The 20,911-nt window shown below is 42.8% G+C and overlaps 1 protein-coding gene across 2 annotated transcripts in view; it reads left to right on the forward strand.

Annotated features, from left to right (window-relative positions):
- chchd3a (coiled-coil-helix-coiled-coil-helix domain containing 3a) overlaps positions 1–20,911 on the forward strand; it is a 153,374-nt gene that overhangs the window by 46,365 nt on the left and 86,098 nt on the right. For both annotated transcript variants that reach the window (XM_080421851.1, XM_080421852.1), the window contains one exon: positions 12,985–13,165. In XM_080421851.1, the coding sequence (XP_080277977.1) occupies positions 12,985–13,165 (181 nt within the window). The remainder of the gene's footprint in view (positions 1–12,984; positions 13,166–20,911) is intronic.

The raw sequence follows: 20,911 nt of genomic DNA on the forward strand, positions 1-20,911 counted from the left end.
TGAAATATTTTGGTGCTAGTAGACATATTTTTTCACTTCTGTTATTATGAGTGTTCTTCAGTACTGTAGTACCACCTGGTATGGATGTCTGTCTGTAGCCTTAAAGTCACAACTGCTGCAGCAACTGAACATTTTGTTCAAATATTGTTGGACAACCACTTCAAAGGCTCTATACAACTACGTATAATAACAGTATGCTAAGGTTGGCAAGGAATATCACTTCAAACTTCATAGCCATGTCTTGTATGCAGAGAATTTAGGTTGCTGCCTTCAGGAAGGAGATATGGTGTTCCAGCATACAATAAGGTCAGACTGAAGAGGTCCTTTGTCCATCAGACGACATTGAGGCTTAATCAGGAGTTTAGGCTGAGCGGTGGACATTGCTCTTGTCTTTATGTTTTCATGTATGTAATTTAGTTTTTGTTTTCTGTGTTATGTCAAATGTGTGTACTGTATATGTGTTGCAAACAGTACATTGGCTGGTGGGTCGCAAGGCACATTTCAGTGTGAGCTGACAATAAAGTATTATCGCATCGTACACGTTAGGGCTGTCAACCTTCCTCAGAAATTAAGAAGAAAACAATGTATCGAGTGCTCGGATCCAATAAAACATATCTTTTGTTTGTTTTTATAACTTGATACATTGTTTTTGTATTGTGCCTGTCAAAAAAAAAGAAGCTTTTTTTTTTTTTTTTTGATTCGAATATACATTTTCAGATTCGAATATACATATTTTCCCAATATTCGAGGAATATTTGAAATTCGAATATTAATTCACCAGCCCTAGTACACGTACACGTACATAACAGCATGTGCGTGCATGTCAACTGAGCTCAGAAATTACATTTGAATTTTGTTGAAAATGAGTCCATTCCATTGACATTATTATAAAACATTGCCTAGTAGGCGTGAGGTTTGCTCACTTATTCTATAGCTCTAATGTTAGTGTGTGTTTTTATACATGTGTCCGTTCAGTACTTGCATGCAGTGCGTGTTTGTGCGTGTGTAGTCGAACTGCTTGCGTTGTGCTTGTCTGGCATAATTGCATCTCCGACTTGTGAGTGAGTAAGATGACCTTCTCCCAGCGCCGCTGCCTGGGTGTCCTCCCCCGTTAGGTAGACAGGCTGGCCGGCCCGCCCATTCTCACATTCACTTAGGTTTTTATTATCGCTGAATCCTCACGTCCCCCTGGATCTGTCATCACACACACACACACACACACACACACACACACACACACACACACACACACACACACACACACACACACACACACACACACACACACGCAGATACATGCTGTGCAGTGGTGGAAAAGGTACTCAAATGTTTTATTTAAGTAAGAGTGTCAATACTGCAATGTAGAAGTACTCTGTTACAAGTAAAAGTCCTGAATTCAAAATTGACAAAAGTGATTTACACAGCTTTTCACGATTTCTCAAAAATAGCAGATCTACAAGCTCTATGAGCTTGTATATCTGCTATTTTTGAATAGCCAAAGTGTAAAATAATGCTTTTTAGGTCAAATAAAAAAATGACACAGATGCTTTTCCCGGTCTTAAAGGGTTAAAATGTTTGAATCAAATGTGATGTTTGCAGTAGTCGTGTAAAATAAATTGTAAAATTGACTTCAGGTAATATAGTTGTCCCCAGATGCGACCGGAATTGATCTGCGAGGTAGAATTCATGTGCCGTCTTGCTCAACCCCAAAATACTTGAGCTCAGTGACTCCCCCCAACCCCCCCCACCCTATATATTGCAACTCCTACAAATACTTTGCTGCTCTAGCAGTGCTACACGCTCGTTGTGTTTCTCAAAGTGTCAGTTCGACAGTTCTCAGCCTGGATTTAAAACATTAATTAGTTGTGGAAGTGCTTGGTCCTATTATGGGATGCAGGCTTCTTTTTTCTCCACCCTGGCGCGGTGCTGACATGCACCGCTAGTGATGACCGCTGAAGCACCCTATTTGGTCCAGAGCTGCAGGGCCATAATAATAATAATCTGAACTTTCAACAGTCTGACAACAGTCAGGGGAGAGAGCTGCAGGGCCTTTGTAGTAAGGTATAGCCTGGTATAGCGCTGCCTGAGTTGTTTTGTCTTTTTGTCTGCAGTTATCCATTTTTTCTAAGTCTACATTTAGACGTCTTTATTATTTTTGATTCCTTTCGGTTAACCTATGAATTTTGCCAACCTTCACAATCAATAAAGGAAGAAAAAAAGATGTATAAAAAGAAATATTAACTTCAAAACAAGTGGCACACTAAGGGGGAAATGATGGCTTTGTATTCTACATACTGTACAGTACAATTTTGCTTATCTTTTACTTTGATCTACAACCGTACCTGATAAACTAATCTATATAAACCAGTGGTTCTCAAACTTTTTCATGTCAAGGACCCCCATTTAAATTCTTTTGTTCCAGGGACCCCCCAGAAGCAAAGATTTGAGTTACAAATGTTTGCTTGAAAATATATATATATTCAAAGGTTTGCACACATTTTCACGATTTTTCAATATAGCAGATCTATAAGCTCATAGCGCGGCACTCAGTGCCGTGCTATGAGCTTGTATATCTGCTATTTTTTGAATAGCCAAAGCATAAAAGGTTAAAGTGGTTAAAATTGTTGTGATACTATATTAACACATTTTGCTGGGGACCCCCTGGACCCCACTTTGAGAACCAATGATAAAAAACACACGACAGTGACTGATTAACTTGATATGGACACTATTCACCTTGTGAGCCGTCTAGAATCAGTCGGTTAGCTTTGTTCACAGCGTTCAACTGTACAGTGCGTGGCAACCGTAGCTGAATGGGAAGAAAAAAGAGAGGCCAGGCCATCTTTGAATCCGAACGTCTCCGGTTTGCCTCTCGGTTCACCCAGTCTACCTGTCAGAAGTGTCCCTGACCAAGATACTTAACCCTTAACTGCTCCCAGTATTATTAAAGGTAGGGTTACTGATGTTTTTTGGTTCAAACAAAACGTTTTTTTTGTTAAACGATTAAGCTCTATATTCTAATAGTACGCATTGCTATAGAGTGTGTGTGCAAGCTTACAACGCGCGACGCGTTGTAAGCTTGCCGATCTGCAATTTTCCTGCAAAAGTCTTCCCCACAATAAGGGTGCTGGGGATTAAGTGGTTAATGCCCACTGCTAATAGTTAGGATGGGTGCAGATTATGTGCAAATATACAGTGACAAAAAAAACTCAAAGGAGAGGGAATTAATCATTCATTGAATATAAATTCCTGAAGTCAGCACTACATATACAGTAGCCTACGCTGTATGATACAGTTGCATAAATCACGCTGCGTTCAACTGCGGATAACCGCGAACACTCCATGTGTCCACATTTTCAAAGAAATGCCGGGCCGCCGATGGCCTAGCGGCACATACCACAAATAGGCTCTAATGCCTGACGGCCTTTGCTGCGTGTCACTCCCTGTCTCTCTCTCTCCCTGTCTCTCTCTCCCTGTTTCCTGTCTCTCTCTACTGTGTACTATCAATACAGGAGAAATATCTCGGGGGGGGGGGGGGGGGTGTATAAGAAAAAATCCCAAATGCCCATCCCTAACACACACACACACACACACACACACACACACACACACACACACACACACACACACAGAAGCTTTAATATCCTCAGGCCCTAACGTACAGTAGCACCGAGATCATTTCACACTCCATACGTTTCTCGTGTTCGTTTTTGTGTTCTCTGGGGGTGTCGAGGTGTGTGTGTGTGTGTGTGTGTGTGTAGGTGTGTTTACCAATCCCAGGTTGGTTGCTCGCAGCACCAAATGGATGTTATTTCCATCCATGTCTGACCTCCATGGCAGCATCAAAGTGCTTCCTAATGCTTCCCTCACCTCTTCTAAACCAGGTCATGGGGTTTTAAATGATCCAAAACATAAACGCCATTAAAGAAAAGAACAGCCATCGAAATAAATTGCATTCTATAAATCAGGGGTCTTCAACGTTTTGCAGGCCAAGGACCCCTTAGCTGAGAGAGAAATGAAGCAGGGACCCCCACTACATATTGTATAAAATTGTTTTCCAGATTAAACTTTGTCATAGATTTCATAGATATGTTCATAGACTTGTTTGACATTGTTTTGAAGGTAGAAACTCATATTCCCCATTCAAAACACGGCTAATGTTTGAAGTGATATTCCTCGCCAACCTCAATATACTGTAATTATGTGTCCAGGGCCAGCAGAAGGGGACACAACTCGCGAGTTGTGAAACGGCAGAAAATTAGAAAATAGTGATTTTGAATAAGAATAAGTGATTTTGTTTTCTTGTGTTTATTGTTTAAAACATATATATTAACAGAGTTCGATTGTTGTACAATCTTCACATTACAACAGGTAGATTGTGGGATCTGCAAATGCACTTAATTTGTGTCTAAAAAAGGGAGTATTTATGTTTAGTTAGAGGCTGTGTTTGACCAACAATCTTTGAACAAAATAATGTTCAGTTGTTGCAGCAGCAGACGTGACTTTAAGGCATACATGGGAAACTGGTGGCCCGGGGGCCACATGCGGCCAGCAGGTTAATATCTGAATACTGATAATATTATGTTATTGATTTCAGCTGTTACAATTCCAAACATGCAAACATGACCTGCTTTAATTACTTCGGGCCATATTAGTAGCTTAATGACTAGTATTAAAATTCTATTGTCTTTTTTTAAGTATAAAGTATTTGTATTTAAGTTCATAAAGTTAACATAGGTATAACTACATGCATTTGAAATTAAATAAAAATGTTACTTTTCAGGATTCCAAGTCAGATCTACAAGCTCACTGCGACGCGTTTTGAGCTTGTAGATCGGCTATTTTTTCTACTTTTGTGTGACATAGAATGGCGAAGTATGGCATTCATTTAGGAAAAAAGTAAAAATACGGAGATAAGAGGTTTTTGCCCGACAGAATATGCAATGTGGCCCTCTGGGGTGAGTGTGGAAATATAGTGGCCCTCTCCATCATCAAAGTTGCCCACCCCTGCTTTAAGGCAACAGATAAACATCCATACCAAGGTGGCTACTACAGTGCTGAAGAACACCAAAGTGAAAAAACTAAAGAAGAATCTGTCTACTTGCCCTCAGCCGTCTCCTCCCGGCATTCCACAGCAGCGCCCAGGAGGGAGTCGAGTCATGTGGGCGCGCGCGCGCGTACGCGTGCATACGAGTGTATTAGAGGGAAGGGCTTACGTCTATGAAAAATTCATAGCCAGCATTCAGCCGACATTATTCCGACATCAATATTGCATGGGGCCTTTAACCCATTCAGACCGGGAGCGCATCTGTGTGTAATTTTTTAGATTTCTTTGGCTTTTCAAAAATGTTAGATATACAAGCTATAGCCTGGCACCGAGTGCCGTGCTATGGGCTTGTAGATCTGCTATTTTTTAAGAAGAATCGTGAAAATGTGTGCAAATCTATGAATATATATACATTTTTAACTAAAATCTTTGCTTCTCGGGGTCCCTGGAACAAAAATATTTTGAGATGGGGGTCCACGGACAAATCCATATCATTTTGGGTGGTCCTTGACATGAAAAAAGTTTGAGAACCACTGATATTTAGCAACATTTGTAAAAAAAATTTAATAATAATAACTTTAAGGATTTAGAAGACAAGCTCGTAGCGCGCGCTATGAGCGTGTAGATCTGCTATGTTTGAATAGCCCAAAGTATAAAACAACGGTTGTAGCAAAACGATCTAAAATGACACAGCATGCGTTCCCGGATTGAATGGGTTAAACGCCTTTTGTACCGAGCCAGGCGGTCGGGCCTGTACTGTACTGTACTGTTGTTGCCAGACCTGTCACAACGCATTGTCCCTGAAAGACGCTATTGAGACGAGATGGCCGGGGCCCGGATGACAGCTAGATGACACGACGCATTAATGAACAAATAGTTGAAGTCTCCAGGCTGAGGAGCAGTGGTGGAAAGTAACTAAGAACATGTACTCAAGTACTGTACTTAAGTACAATTTTGAGGTATTTGTACTTTACTTGAGTATTTCCAATTTCCAATGCTTTTACTTCTACTCCACTACATCTCAGAGGCAAATATTGTACTTGTACTCTACCGCAATTGTTTGAAAACTGTAGTTACTAGTTACTTTGCAGATATAAATGATTACATTGTAAAACATACATTAACCACTTCAGCCCTATTTTATACTAGGCTATTTGAAAATAGCTTTTAATATATTTTCAAACATTTCAGTACTTTAAGTACATTTTGATACCAATAATGTTGTACTTTTACTCAAGTAAATTTTGAACACCAGACTTTTACTTGTAACAGTACTTCTACATTGCAGTATTGATACTTTTACTCAAGTAAAACATTTGAGTACTTTTTCCACCGCTGTTGAGGAGAGAGAGAAAGAGAGAGCGAGAGAGACAGGGTAGGAAGGGAAGCGAAAGGGAAGTGTTATAGAGATTAAAGGGGAACACTTCTTGTGTTTGTGTGTGTGTGTGTGTGGGTGGGTGTGGGTGTGTGTGGGGGTAAATGTATTTTAGATGGCTCCCTGGGGGGGTGATTCCAGGTGATAACTGCTAAATGTATTTGAATTGGCTTTGGTGATATTGAACCACACCACAGCATTTTTGACGGTGGTTGTTAAGAAAACTGCACACACGCACGCACGTATACACCCCCCCCCCCCCCCCGCGCGTGCAGGCCTGCCCGCCCTAACTTTAATACACACTTGACCCCCAGTACGGCAGCATTTCAGCCTGGCTGTCCATAAAGCGATCATAAAGAGCAGCAGCCCTAATCTCCCCGTCAGCCTTTAACCCATTAAGAACGGGAACGCATATGTCTGTGTGTCATTTTTAGATTTCTTTGGGCTATTCAAAAATAGCAGATCTACAAGCTCATAGCGCGGCACCGAGTGGACAAATATATATCATTTTGTAGAACATTTGTAGAATCCCCAGAAGCAATGATTTGAGTAAAAAAAATGCTTTAAAAAATATATATACTGTATATTCAAAGATTTGTACCAAATTGTCATGATTTAAAAAAAAATTGCAGATCTACGCACTATGATTTAAGTAGTTACACAGAATTGCGTACCCGGTCTTAATGGGTTAAGAAAAAAAAGAAGAAAAAAAAAAACCCACCCCCCCCACAAAGTAACTGATGCATTCTCAAGTACGCAAGGTCATCTTAGCTGAAAAGGGTATTGCATTCCTGGACACAATCGCAGTTCCTTTCCCTTCTTCAAATTAACGGCAGCTCCATGCCTGGCTGTGCTGGCACACTATACTGCTCCTCCTTTTATCTGTTCCTGTCTCTATCCCTCTGCTTTCATCTCTCTGTCCACTGCACTGACTCATCAAAACACAGGTTGCCGGGCCAATCTTCTCATACTTTGACCAAAGATTATATTCATTCTCTCTCTCTCTCTCTCTCTCTCTCTCTCTCTCTCTCTCTCTCTCTCTCTCTCTCTCTCTCTCTGCGGCTGCCAGAGCAAACCTCACCCTCTTATCCTCCAAAAAAGATCTATTTTTCCTTCCTCCGTCCGTCCGTACGCGGCACTCTCTCTTTCTCAAACTCTCTTTTTTCAAATTCTCTCTCTTCTTCACAATGCCAATCTTCCACAGGCGAATGAAAAATGGTTCCAATATCCCACAACGAGGCAATAATGATCAGAAAGCAATAGCGGGCGAGTCAGTCAGACAGATAGCATCCGGCTATAGCGATAGTAGGCTTTGCTTGGGTTCGCACTTGTGGTGGGGGTTGGCAAGTTGAAAGAGTTTTCTCTGCCAGACAAACTGTTTGCTGTGCCTTTCCCAGTTCTTCTCACACGGTTCATGGTTGGGATGAGAGCCTGTTCAACTTCAAACAATTTTTCATTTTTCATTTTTTAATAATAATAATGATACATGTTTTAATTCATTTTACAGGGCTGTAGAGAAAGAAAACTATTGCATGTAGGGGGGGGGGGAAGGCCATGCAACAGAGGAATCTAGGGGTGCATCGAACTGATAAAATCTGATAAAATCACATGTTTGATTGGCTAGCTATTGCTATTTTTGCCCGACACCGACGAAGTATAAAATAGGACTAAAAGGGTTAATGAGGCTAAACAATTTTGTAGACTATAACATGTTTTATAGTAACCTTTTTATTCCACGCCAGATGGAAGAAGCTTGCGTCACGTTTGTTTCACACGCTACTTCCATCTGGGACCCCGGTAGCAGAATCGATGCAAGACGGCGGTCCCTTTTTTCAAGCTACTTGGCAGCAGGGTTGCCAGATCTGCTTATTAATATTTCCCCGCAAGATTTTATTTGAAAATATCCGATCTACAAGCTCACAACGCGCCGCATCGCGGCGCGAGCTTGTAGATCGGCTATTTTCAAATAGCTGATGTATATGTTAAAGTGCTCATGTGACCCATAGTCTATTTTTTTAATAGCCCAAGAAATCAAAAAATTACACGGATGTGTTCCCGGATTGAATGGGTTAAGGACCCTGTGGTGTCAAGTAGGAGGACACCTACTGGTTAACAGGTAGTACTGCCTGAAGCTCGGTATATAGATGTTTGGAGCTGGGGGCGGGAGACCCGGGTTCAAATCCATCCCGGGTGTTGTTACAATGACCTCTTCTGCATCAAGGACAGGACACAGTCAACTTATAGGGGAGTGCAGCTTTAAAGGAGGACCGCAGTCACACGCATTAGCAGTGCAGGCAGGGATTCATGGAGGAGTGTGTGGGGAAATGGTGAATGTAAGAGGCCATTAGGAAGCTGTGTGTGTGTGCGCGCACACACTTGTATTACTATACTTGCGAGGACCAAGTATAGTAGAATTTGAAGAAATATACATTGTGAGGACCGTTTTCCTGGTCCTCACAAGATGGTTGTTTTATAGTTTAAAAAAACGAAAAAAACTTTTAGAGATACGTTAACGATCAGAAAAACATTCAGGTTAGGATTAGAGATTTAGAGGTTAAGGTTTAGGGATTGAAATTAGAGTTAAACATGATTTATTTTCGATTGTGCGATGGCGGCGTGCACCGAGAAATCGCAGATCTACGCTTTTGCCAGCTTGCGGTTAAAAATGACAAAATATGTTACTGATGCCATTCATAAAATCGCTGCGCAAAAAAGCTGATGTCCTCACGAGTATAGTAATATACACACACACACGCACACGCACACACACTGTGTGTGCGTGCGTGCATGTGTGCTTTTTTACTGTGTGAGTGCTAGTTTTATTGTTCAGCGGTATGTGACTGTGTGTGTGTGTGTGTGTGTGTGTGTGTGTGTGTGAGAGAGAGAGAGAGAGAGTCACGGCTCAGTGATGGATGGAGTGTGCTGACGTTCGCAGCCTATTAGACTGTGAGGCTGGACATGGCTGTTCTTTCTCTCTCTCTCTCTCTCTCTTTCCATCTCTCTTTCCCTCCATCTCTCTGCCTCTCTCTCTCACCTCTCTCTCTCTCTCTCTCTCTCTCTTTCCATCTCTTTCCCTCCGTCTCTCTGCCTCTCTCTATCACCTCTCTCTCTTTTCTTTTGTTCCTCAGGGTCAAACAACATGTCATGCCACCTCTGTCGAACCCTTTGTCTTCACTTTCCCCTCCAGATTTCTCTCTTTCTTCAATCGCCTCCCTCGCTCATCTTCCTCACGTTGCAATATGGTGATGATGATGATGATGATGGCATTGAGGGAATGTTTTGACCATCTACCAGGGTTGCCAGATCTGCTTATTATAATTTCCCCGCAAGATTTGATTTGAAAATAGCCGATCTACAAGCTCACAACGCGTCGCATCGCGATGCGTTGTGAGCTTGTAGATCTGCTGTTTTCAAATAGCTGATGTACATGTTAAAGTACTCATGTGGCCCATAGTCGCTTCTTTTGGGCTGGTTTTCCTAGACCTGGTTGCTTGGTTCTCTCACAGAATCTGGCAACACAGTCTACACCTCTTTAGTCATCCATCCATTACAAAAACTCAATGTTTTGTGAGTCATAGTCCTCCTTGGTGCTCAGTGATGACATCGGTGATGTCGTCTCAAGCTGTATCAAGGGTGCAGGGTTTTGTTATTTGACCTTCTGAGTTTTAAAGCCTGACACGACTCTTTAGAACGCTGGTTTTCAACCCTTTTCATATCAAGGTCCATGATTTATTCGGCATTTGAGCCATGGAACCACCGCTTGATGAGATTTAGACTCTCAGACTTCGAATATGTTGTTATCGTTGGATGAGAGTTTGTCCACAATTCCATGCTGTATTGATGTGGTTCCAATAGGAGATATAACGGGCAAACTTGATCAAAATAACAAGTCTCTAATTAAGTAACGCAGATCTTTAACTCTTTGGTTTCGTTTTTAGGCTCTCAAGAGTTAAAGATCTATAAGGGTCCATTTGGTTACCAACTCTCCCATCATTTAGCTGGGGGCCACCTGGAACCCCCTCAAAGGACCACTGGTTGAGAACCACTGCTTTAGGACACCGATACAATCTTGAGTGTTAATTTAACTCTGAGCATTTACAAATGGAACCCTCATTCACTCACTCACTCACTCACTCACTCGAAAAAACTGCAGGATAGCAAACAAGCTCACTGACACACACACACTAGACTTATCTCTCCACGAATGAACAGTGAACAAGGACGGACTGCTTTCATCTTCTCTGCTCCAGACAAATGGAACAAACTCCGGGAACTCTGTGAAAACGGATCGATTGGTCTCTATAGAGACATTTAGGTTTACTGCTTGAGGATGCATTACATACTGTAAGGACTGCACCTGCGTATAGCCCTTATTTATTTACCTGCATTGTGATGTTTTTAATGTTGTTCGTGTTGTTTTTTAAGTATCATGTTGTGATCATGCTGCTCTCGAGGGGTCCTTGAAAAAGAGAGCTTGCTCTCAACGGTTTTCCCTGAATAAATAAAGGTCAATAAAATAATTTAATTCACTCATTCATTCATGCATTAATTATTAATTAACTGACTCATTCGTTCACTCATTAACTCACTCATTCATTCATTCACTGTTTCACTCACTCACTCACTCACTCACTCACTCACTTCGACTCGGAGAAAGACTTTCTGGTATCCAGTGACGTTCCCCCACCTTCTCCCAAGCAGGGATTGTGTTGCTAGGCAACTATGAGTACCCTGGCGGCCAGGTTCAAATAAAGCAGTATAGTGTGTCTGCAGCAAACAGCTGGCATGTTATCCTACGTCTTTGTGTGGAAAGTTAAGCATAGTTTGTCCTCTCTGTTGGCCTCCAAACTTCCTTTCATTGCAGGCTATTGGGCTTAGAATTTGAGCCACTTTTGAAATGTTAAAGCTGAGAGTTTTTACCGTTGGCCGCAGATGATTGTGAATGTACTGTTGTTCGTTTGGAAAACGCCGTCGTCTTTCTGCAAGGTGTGGAGCACGAAGGACATTGCTGTGTTTAGACAGGGGGTCTTCAACAGGGGGTCCGTGACTCCTAGGGGGTCCACATAGTTACTACAGGGGGGACTGCCAAATCTTTGTGTGACAGGATATTTGTTTTTACATTAACCACTTGAACCCTAGCATCCCTATTCTGAGGAGAACTTTAGCCAAAAATAGCAGATCTACAAGCTGAAAACCTGTCGCGCTGCGACGCGTATTGAGCTTGTAGATAGGCTATTTTTGCTACTTTTGTGTGACATAGAATGGCGAAAAAAGTTTAAATACAGAGATAAGAGGTGTCTGCTCGACAGTATGTGCAATGTGGCCCACTGGAGTGAGTGTGGAAATATAGTGGCCCTCTCCATCATCTGCTTTAAGTGGTTAAATGTCTGACAATACACATTAAGAATCCAACAAACTACTGATGATAGTGCTGTTAAACAAGTCTATGAAGCTATCTATGAAAAAGTTTAATCTGCAACACAATTTTATCCAATATGTAGTGGGGGGTCCCTGCTTCATCTCTGTCTCAGCTAAGGGGTCCTTGGCCTGAAAAGAACATTGAAGACCCCTGCTTTAGAGTGTATGGTTAGTTTGCAGGATGTATTTACTATTACTATTCTGTTTTGGAGCTCTGCACTAATAGGGCTGTCACGATTATGACATTACTTGACAATTAATAGTCATAAAAATAATTGCGATGAACGATTTCATTGTGTTTACACATTGGAACGTAGAAATTACATTTCTGTTTGGCTTTTAGGCTTCGTAAATTGCACGGTTGGGGAAGATAATGACAAATAACTTCAGAAATGACTGACAAAGACCGATACCAATAAATCAAAACAAACAATGTGGGAGGTCTGTGGCCTAATCAACTGGTTCTCAAAGTGTTTAAAAAAAAAAACACAAATCATCTCTTCCGGGGGTCCCTGGCACAAAACATTTTAAGATGGGGGGGGGGGGGGGGGCAGTGACCCCCCAAAATAATCATATTTGAACTGGGGACCCCCCAAAAATAATCATATCTGAACTGGGGACCCCCCCAAAAATAATCATATCTGAACTGGGGACCCCCCACCCTGACAAGCACTTGGAATTGTTGGAGTTGAGGTATTAAATTTTTTGTTTGACTCTGTTCAACAGATAAATATTGTGAAAATAGCTGATCAACAAGCTCACAACGCCTCGCAACACAATTTTTGCCTCTTTCTTATGTTATTTCTTTCAATGGTTGACCAGTTTTTATAGTATAGTTTGTTGATTACTTTTGATGCATTAATGTTTTTAAATGTTTTATTATGAGGTATTAAAAGGGTCTTAAAAGTCCTTAAATTGTCACTTTACTGTCATCTGGGGACCCCCCAAAAATCCTGTTCGGACCCCCCAAAAAATAACAAATCATGTGGGTACAGGTTGAGAACCACTAATGCATAGTAATCTGGAGGAGCCTTGAAATGAAGACCAAAAAAAAGAAGTTTGAGAACCACTGATTCTAGTGTGTGTGTGTGTGTGTGTGTGTGTGTGTGTGTGTGTGTGTGTGGTTGTGTGTCCTCCTGTCCAGGGTGGCACAAGAGAAGGCCCAGGTGGCAGCGCTGGCGCGGGCCGAGGCCGACGCCCACGTCCAGGACGAGGTGTCCAGGATCCTGACGGTGGAGCGCGCCCTGACCCACGAGACCCTGGAGACCGCCGTCATGAGAGAGAGGGTCAGCGCCGAGGACGAGAGACTCCGCGCCCAGCTTTATGTAAGACACGCACACGCACACGCACACGCACACGCACTCGCAAACACACACACACACACACACACACACACACACACACACACACACACACACACACACACACACACACACACACACACACATACACACACATACAGACCTGAACCTCTCTGCTGTTATCGGCAGGTCACAGTGACACATGTCGGTGTGAGTGTGTTGAACACAGCCCCTGGGCAGTAATCCAGTGTGCATGTGACTGTGACATTCCACATTTCATAACGGTAGAATGAATTCATCCCTATGTTTGATTGATTGATTGAATATTGTATTAACAGTTTGAAAATAGCACAGTGGTACCAATTGCTTCCATTGTGGTCCTGTGTATTCAATTCATCAAGACATATTAAGTCATACAGTAATATACACAAGTAAGACGCGCGAACGCGGTAAGCGAACGCACAAAAAAATATATAATAATGAAAACAAATATTTTAAAAAAAGTAACAAAAAAAAAAAAAAAAAAAAATACAAAAGAAATCTGCGTTACAAGGAGCATGTTAGAAAAATAAAAATTCCCAAAAAAAAAACTTTGAATGTTTTTGAACAATTCAACAAAGTGTTTGAAGTGCCTGTTTCACCCACTTCCGGGGGGCGGAGCCAAAATCCGAGGCCGAAGTATTTGTTCGTAGACCCCCACTTAGGGGGGGTAGAAAAAGTTTCGGAGCCATTCGGGCACTTTTCATTTAACATGGGGTTTCAATGGGGAGTTTTTAGGAGCCTTCTCCGGGGCGTGGCTTCCGGGGGAAGGGGCGGGCTTAAACGCAACCTTGACAGGTGTGTTCAGTTTTGAAAGACCTTTCATTTGATGTATGGTACGTCTAAATTGGACATTTACTTATCTCAGAGGAGCTGCACACAGGCAGTGCACACAGAGACACAGAGAGACAGAGAGAGAGAGACACAACCCGAGCACGGTTTCATAGTAAGCTCCACTTGCGCGGAGGCGCGCCTTTGGCGCGCCTCCTTCCGCTGCGTTCGCAAAGACATCATCAACACTAGTAGCAACAAAACATGTACAGTAAACAGTCGGGGGTGGGGGCGGGATAATTTCTGGTGTTAAGCTAGGACCAGTTACAAATTGCAGACCAGGTGCTCTTTAATGGCGGTTTTGAAGGAGGGTAAGGACTAGGAGTCACACTTTTGGGTGTCTGTTGGTAGGGCATTCCACATTTTGGTGGCATAGCAGTAGAGCAAACTTAACATGGGGTTAATGTTAACCTCCCTCTGGTGTGCCTGTGTGCGTCTTTAACGTTATTGAAGTGGTCTTGAGTATCTTGAAGACCAGGCCCATTGCAAGTTGCTGTACTCTGTCCTCTACCCTGAGCCATCCCACCCATGATACAATAGTATCGTTGCTTCAGTTTCCACGTCTTGGGCGTTTTTATCCTGCCCTGTTACAGAGACCCAGCTTCATCTGAGAGGGCCTGGGACCTTGATTCCCCTAAATTGCCCTTGTAAACATCGTTGCACGCACGCACGCACGCACGCACGCACGCACGCACGCACGCACGCACGCACGCACGCACGCACGCACGCACGCACGCACGCACGCACGCACGCACGCACGCACGCACGCACGCACGCACGCACGCACGCACGCACACACACACACACACACACACACACACACACACACACACACACACACACACACACAAAACGCACACACACACAAAAACGCACACATCAGGCGGGCGTCTCATTTTCACAAAAGAAAACACATTTTCCCTGGAGTGCGGCTGCTGTTTACAAACCTATGCTATTGATTATATACCTCATTTCACACGCTCATCGCCCCGTGATAGAAAAATGAATCATTTTTGGAGGGGGGGGGGGGGGTGGACATGATATGCCACGCCGCCCGCGGTACGAGTGTATCAGCGACCCTTCGCTTGGAACGGTGATCAGAGAGAGAGAGGGAGAGAAAGACAGAGAGAGAGAGAGAGAGAGCTAGGGAGAGAAGTCTTTTTCGGTTCTTAGTTTTCTGTAATTTAATTTCTGTCATTTTTGGGATCCGGGCTGAAGGAAAGGATGGATGGAAAGGAGAGGAGGGAAGGAGAGAGGTGACGGCAGAGTTGTGAGAGGGAAGGGAGGAGAGGTGACAGACATCCAAACTGGTGGGTGTGTGTGTGTGTGTGTGTGTGTGTGTGTGTGTGTGTGTGTGTGTGTGTGTGTGTGTGTGTGTGTGTGTGTGTGTGTGTGTGTGTGTGTGTGTGTGTGTGTGTGTGTGTGTGTGTGTGTGTGTGTGTGTGTGTGTGTGTGCGCGTAATATGCCACAGATGCATCGACTCGTGCGTGTTTCCCCCCGTGTCATACGCTTGATGTCGTTTTTTCGTTACACCCTACTTGATCATACTACAGTGTCACCCAAAAGTGTCAAAAGTAGCAGTTGTACAAGCTTGTAGATCTGCTACTTTTGCTGTTTCTGAATTTGAATGCCGAAAAAGTCACAGTTTTGGACATATGAGGTTTCCTCCACCCCGAACAGAGACGATGTGTTTCTCCTCTCCTTTGCTTTAGCCTCTTATTTTAAAGCGTGCACGGTTTCTACTGACGCTGACTGCATGTGTGTGTGGGTGTTCCCGTCCGTCTGTGTGTGTGTGTGTGATGATTGCTTCTGTTTGAGCGCTCCTCTGGAGTGGCGGAGGTTTAATAGAAACTGGAGGGGTTATCAGTGGAGGCTCCGAGCCCGTCCTCTACACTCATGTAATTGTCAAGTCTGTCTGAATGCCTTTCATACGTACGGCCCGTTCTTTTCAACTCCAAATATGGGCTTTTCCCTTTAATCCGTTCAATCCCGGAACGCATCTATTCCATTTTAGATCTCTTTAGCTATTCAAAAATAGCAGATCTACAAGCTCATAGCGTGAGTGCTGCGCTATGAGCTTGTAGATCTGCTATTTCTCTTTTTCAATTGTGAAAATTTGTGCAAATCTTTGAATATACTGTTTATCTTTTTTAAAGGGAACATTTTTAACTCAAGTCTTTGCTTGACCCTCATTGAGTCCTGGAACAAAATATTTTGACCTTGGCCAAATATACATATAATTTTGGGGGGCCCTTGACATGAAAAAGGTTTGAGAACCTAGACTTTTTTAGAATCCCCAGAAGCAAATATTTGAAATGTATTTAAAAAAAGAACAGATACACAAGCTCATAGCGCGGCATTCTCTCCGTTTCCGGTCTTAATGGGATAAGAGACAACCCCATGCCCTAAAAGACGTCCCCTCAGCTGAACCGTTGTCATTTTTGCTCCAGTGCTGCAGTCCCCCTCTGCAACCCTCCCAGGAATATCGCTGCTGTCATGCAGATGCAGAAACCTTATACCTCCATTTGTCATCTTTTTTTATGTTCTTTTGTCATGTCATAAATGAATACCCTATGTCATTGGTTCCCAGGGGGTCCCCAAATTATTTAGCTTAATGTGCAACATTGTTTTCTCACTCAACAGTAAACAAATCAACATACAGTATACGTGTATACAGGGTATCTGCACATTTCTAAAGTGACAATTGAAGGACTTTTAAGGCATTTTTGATACATATCTGTGGACAACTGATATCATTTCGGTCACAACTGTGACCAAAATGACGTTTTAGTCTTCTTCTGTGTGTGGTGTGTCTCTCCGGTTCCTTTGTCTTGCGTTGGTGTGACTCTGCCTTCCGTCTTTTCTTCAACTCCGTTCGCCTTGACATCACGGAACAGTTTGAGTGACTTGCTCGGATAGATACTGCGACAGTAATATTTGAACATATAGACTTTGCTGTAATGAGATTTTTTTTGCGGCTCATTTGCACACGGTGCCTTCCCAAGATGGAGATGGACCGCGGGTTTCTTTTCCACACCGAACAAATGACGTTTGCATTGTTCCAAAACACATAAGTGTGTGTAATTGGAAATTGAAATGGGGTTTTGGATGGTTGGGCTAGAAGTCGATAAGTAGTTGAGAATGAGCTCCTGCTGGCAGACGGCTGCGGCTATGCTGAACTAAGCACACAATCTAAACGCTGATGGAGCTTTCACAGGTGATTTGTCCCCAAGTCCTCAAACTTATATGGTCTCCTGGCATAACATCAGGTAATAATATATGTCATATATCTGCCCTTGTGCCATTGATCAGCGCACAGGATTAAATAGACCTTGTATTTGACTCGGCTTCCTAGATCCTTTTAAGCACTAGTAGTTGTGTAGCTATATTTTTCACTTTTATGTACAAAAAGGGCTGATTCTGCCATACAGTGAAAGTGTTTATGTAGCACTCGTGTGGTAAAGTTGGTAATTATGCAAAAAAATTAAGATAGGGTAAGTGCAAAAACTTTTTTTAAAGCTCTATATTCTGATAGTAATCATTGCTATAGAGCGTTGTTCAGTAACTCTCCATCAGTTAAATTGATTAGGTCGATTAATTGTTGCACCTCTAGTTGAGCTCCCATTCCCATCTGTCCAAAGACATTAAGAGTGTGTTCTTATTCACAAGATGTGGTTCAGTTTGTCCTTGACCATAACAATGACCTCCTGGAATAGTCTTAAGTGACTGAAGGGTTAAGAGAGTGCTGGAGAGGCTGGAGTGTGAATGCAATTAAATCAGATTCCATTTCACTTCATTTAAAGGGCTGGAACACTTAGGTATAGATGTTTGGGTTGTGTGGTTACCTTGCCATGATGTAATTTTTTTTGCTCGTTTCTGAAGTGATAGTTGCTTATTTGGGCTTGTCTCTTATAATGTCGTTTAAACCAGTGATTCTCAAACATTTTCATGTCAAGGACCCCCAAAATGTATATGTACTCCCCCGTACCAGATTTGTGTGGTTTGAAATGTTTAAAAAACGATAAAAAATGTTTCACAATGTTTTTTTTTAATACGTTACGTGCTGTGAGCTTGTAGATCCATTTTCAAATAGCCAATGTATTATATTTATGTGCCCCTATAGTCGCTTCCTTTGGGCTTGTTTTCAATAGACCCTGGTTGCTTATATTTCTCTCGCAAAAATCGGGCAACAACAGTGGTTGTGCTCCCTTCCTGTTTGGAACGAAGCATGAATTGTTGAAGGTTGACCCCTTGTGTGCTCCGCTCCGTTCCTCGGCGGTTAGCGTTCCCCCCGCTAAACAGCACCGAGCTTGTTGTGTTCCTCCCTATCCGCCGCGGTATTGATTCGTCTAGCTCATCGAGATGCAGGTCACGGCGGGGCGGCAGGACCCCCGTGCACCCCACCAACCCCCCCCCCCCCCCCCTCCGTACATCACACACAATGGGGGGAGATGCTGTTGTGAGACGCTAATGCTTCCACCGCGCAGCTCACCTTATAATGGCCAACAGCTACCGCCGAGCATTAGCCGCGCCAATTACGCTGAAACCCACCCCGGGGACGAGGGGTCACGCACATTATGGGGTTCTGCACATAATTCCTCCATAGGTTATTTTTAGTGCTGTGTGTGTGTGCTGTTGTAGAATGAGAGGTACCTGCGCATGTGTGTGTGTGTGTCTGTGTGTGTGCGTGTGCGTGTGTACTTGTACTGCTATACTTGTGAGGGCCAAATGTCCACTCGAGTACAGTAGATTTAGAGAAATGGACACTTCAATGTACAATTTAGGCAATTAGCAGACACTCTTAAAAGGTAAACACATACATCAAATGCTTAGAGACAGTGTAGTGCTTCAGTAATCCAGGATCATAGATAAACCAAAAACCCATCATCGGTCGAAACATTATAATGTAAAAACATTTATTGTTTCAATGTATGTTTAAACTATACAAACTATAGGATGTCAGGTCAACAAATGAACATGGCATCTTGTCTAAATAACATGCTATCTAAATCACATTTTAACCTTTGCATAAGACCTCATAAGAGGTCTGGGAGACTCCGAACAACAAAGTATAAACATTGTTTTATGTAAAACACTGTGAATCGCCTTGCTGTTGAAATGTGCTCTACGCAGATACACTTGTCTTGCCTAAATCACATCGGCAAGATTTGTTATCAATCAATGTATTGAATTAGCCATTAACTACTGTATGTTTTGGACCGCCATCTAATGGCTTTGAAAGAAATTGGCCCGAGGCCCGAACGGTATTTGCCGACCCGCGCTCTAAAGTGGCAACAATTATTTGTAATTACAGATTGATGTGGATGCTAATAAAATTGACGAGGGACTTTGGGAAGTTATGTTTGATCCGCCTGGTGAAAATGATATTGGTTTTCCCCCCACTAACACTAATCCTGCAGGGCCTTTTGTTTCAGCAAATAGAGAAACGGTACAGAGTGTAACTGCTGTAAACATTAGCAACAAGCAAACTGCCGTGGAATTACAATTATAATTCACAACCTAGGCATTTAGCTGACGCTCTTATCCCAGACTCCAGAGTCACTTAAAACTGCGTGATCAGAGTGAGATGCACGGGATGACTGCGTTCCGGATTTTGTCTCTGTCGGGTGGAAACCTCATACGTCCAAAACTGTTACTTTTCAGGATTGAAATAAAAAAAATGGCAAAAGCAGCAGATCTACAAACTCGAAACGCGTCGCTTCGCGCCACCTTTCGAGCTTGTAGATCTGCTGCTTTTGATGCTTTTGTGCGACGCTGTAGAATGATCAAGTAGGGCGTTAATTTATGAAAAAACACACAAAAATAATAATAATTGAGATAAGAGGTTTCTAGCCCGACAACAACGATTTACTAAGTGCAAGAGCAAGAGCAAAGGGGATGTTTGTTTGAGTCGGAGCACGCAGTGAAAAGGACCCAGAGATATCGGGCACTTTTCATGGCAGCCGTATTTGATGAAATAGTAGTGTGATGTCATTTCCTTGGTGTGTACCAATGATACTAATTAAAGGAGTAGTTCACCCACAAAATGACACATTTTCTATTAATTAACCCTGCGGACTCAAATGCAGGTCAATTCAGTCTCCTACAGGAGACTCCGCCATCATCAAATTATTGGCTTATAGGAATGTGAATGTGTGAAAAAAAAAAATCTCCATGAATTCAAGGCTTCATGGGGTAATTGATAAAACATTTGTTATTTTTTGGGGTGAACTACTCTTTTAAGTTTGTGTTCCATTCTCGTCAAACAACAGAGTTAGCCGCAAATAGAATGGGAACACTAGGGTTTGATTGATTTGAATACTTTATTAACAGTTTGCAAATGGTACAGTGGTACGATTATACAACGATGCTAAAAGGATAACATAAAAAGCCCTATAAGGGCTTGATTCCATTGTGGTCCTGTGTATTCAATTCATCAGGTTCATATGGTTAAATCTTACAGTATTCATGTCACTCTCTCTTTCATTCTCAATATCCAATTCTCTCTCAATTTCTCAGTCTCTCTCTCTCTCTCTCTCTCTCTCTCTCTCTCTCTCTCTCTCTCTCTCTCTCTCTCTCTCTCTCTCTCTCTCCCCCCCTCCCTCCCTCCTTCTCCCCGGTGTCCAATTCTCCAGCAGTCGCTCCCTTCCCTCCTTCCTTCCCTGTCCTGTCAGGCTGACTGGCGGCAGGTAGCTAAAGCCCGCTCGTGGAGCAGCAGTAATTGAAACTTCACAGCGTCACAGAGCAGGGTGGTAGTAGTAGTAGTGGTAGTGGTGTTGTCATTGTCATTGTTGCTGAGGGCTTCCACTGGGGGGTCCCTGCCTGTCTGGGGGGGAGCATGTCCCGTGTCAGGGCTCACACGTGTCCTGCCATTCAGGGGGAACCGCGGTACGAGAAGG

Source organism: Gymnoscopelus braueri (assembly GCF_963280865.1).
Source record: "Gymnoscopelus braueri genome assembly, chromosome: 23".
In the NCBI taxonomy this organism is placed as follows: Eukaryota; Metazoa; Chordata; class Actinopteri; order Myctophiformes; family Myctophidae; genus Gymnoscopelus; species Gymnoscopelus braueri.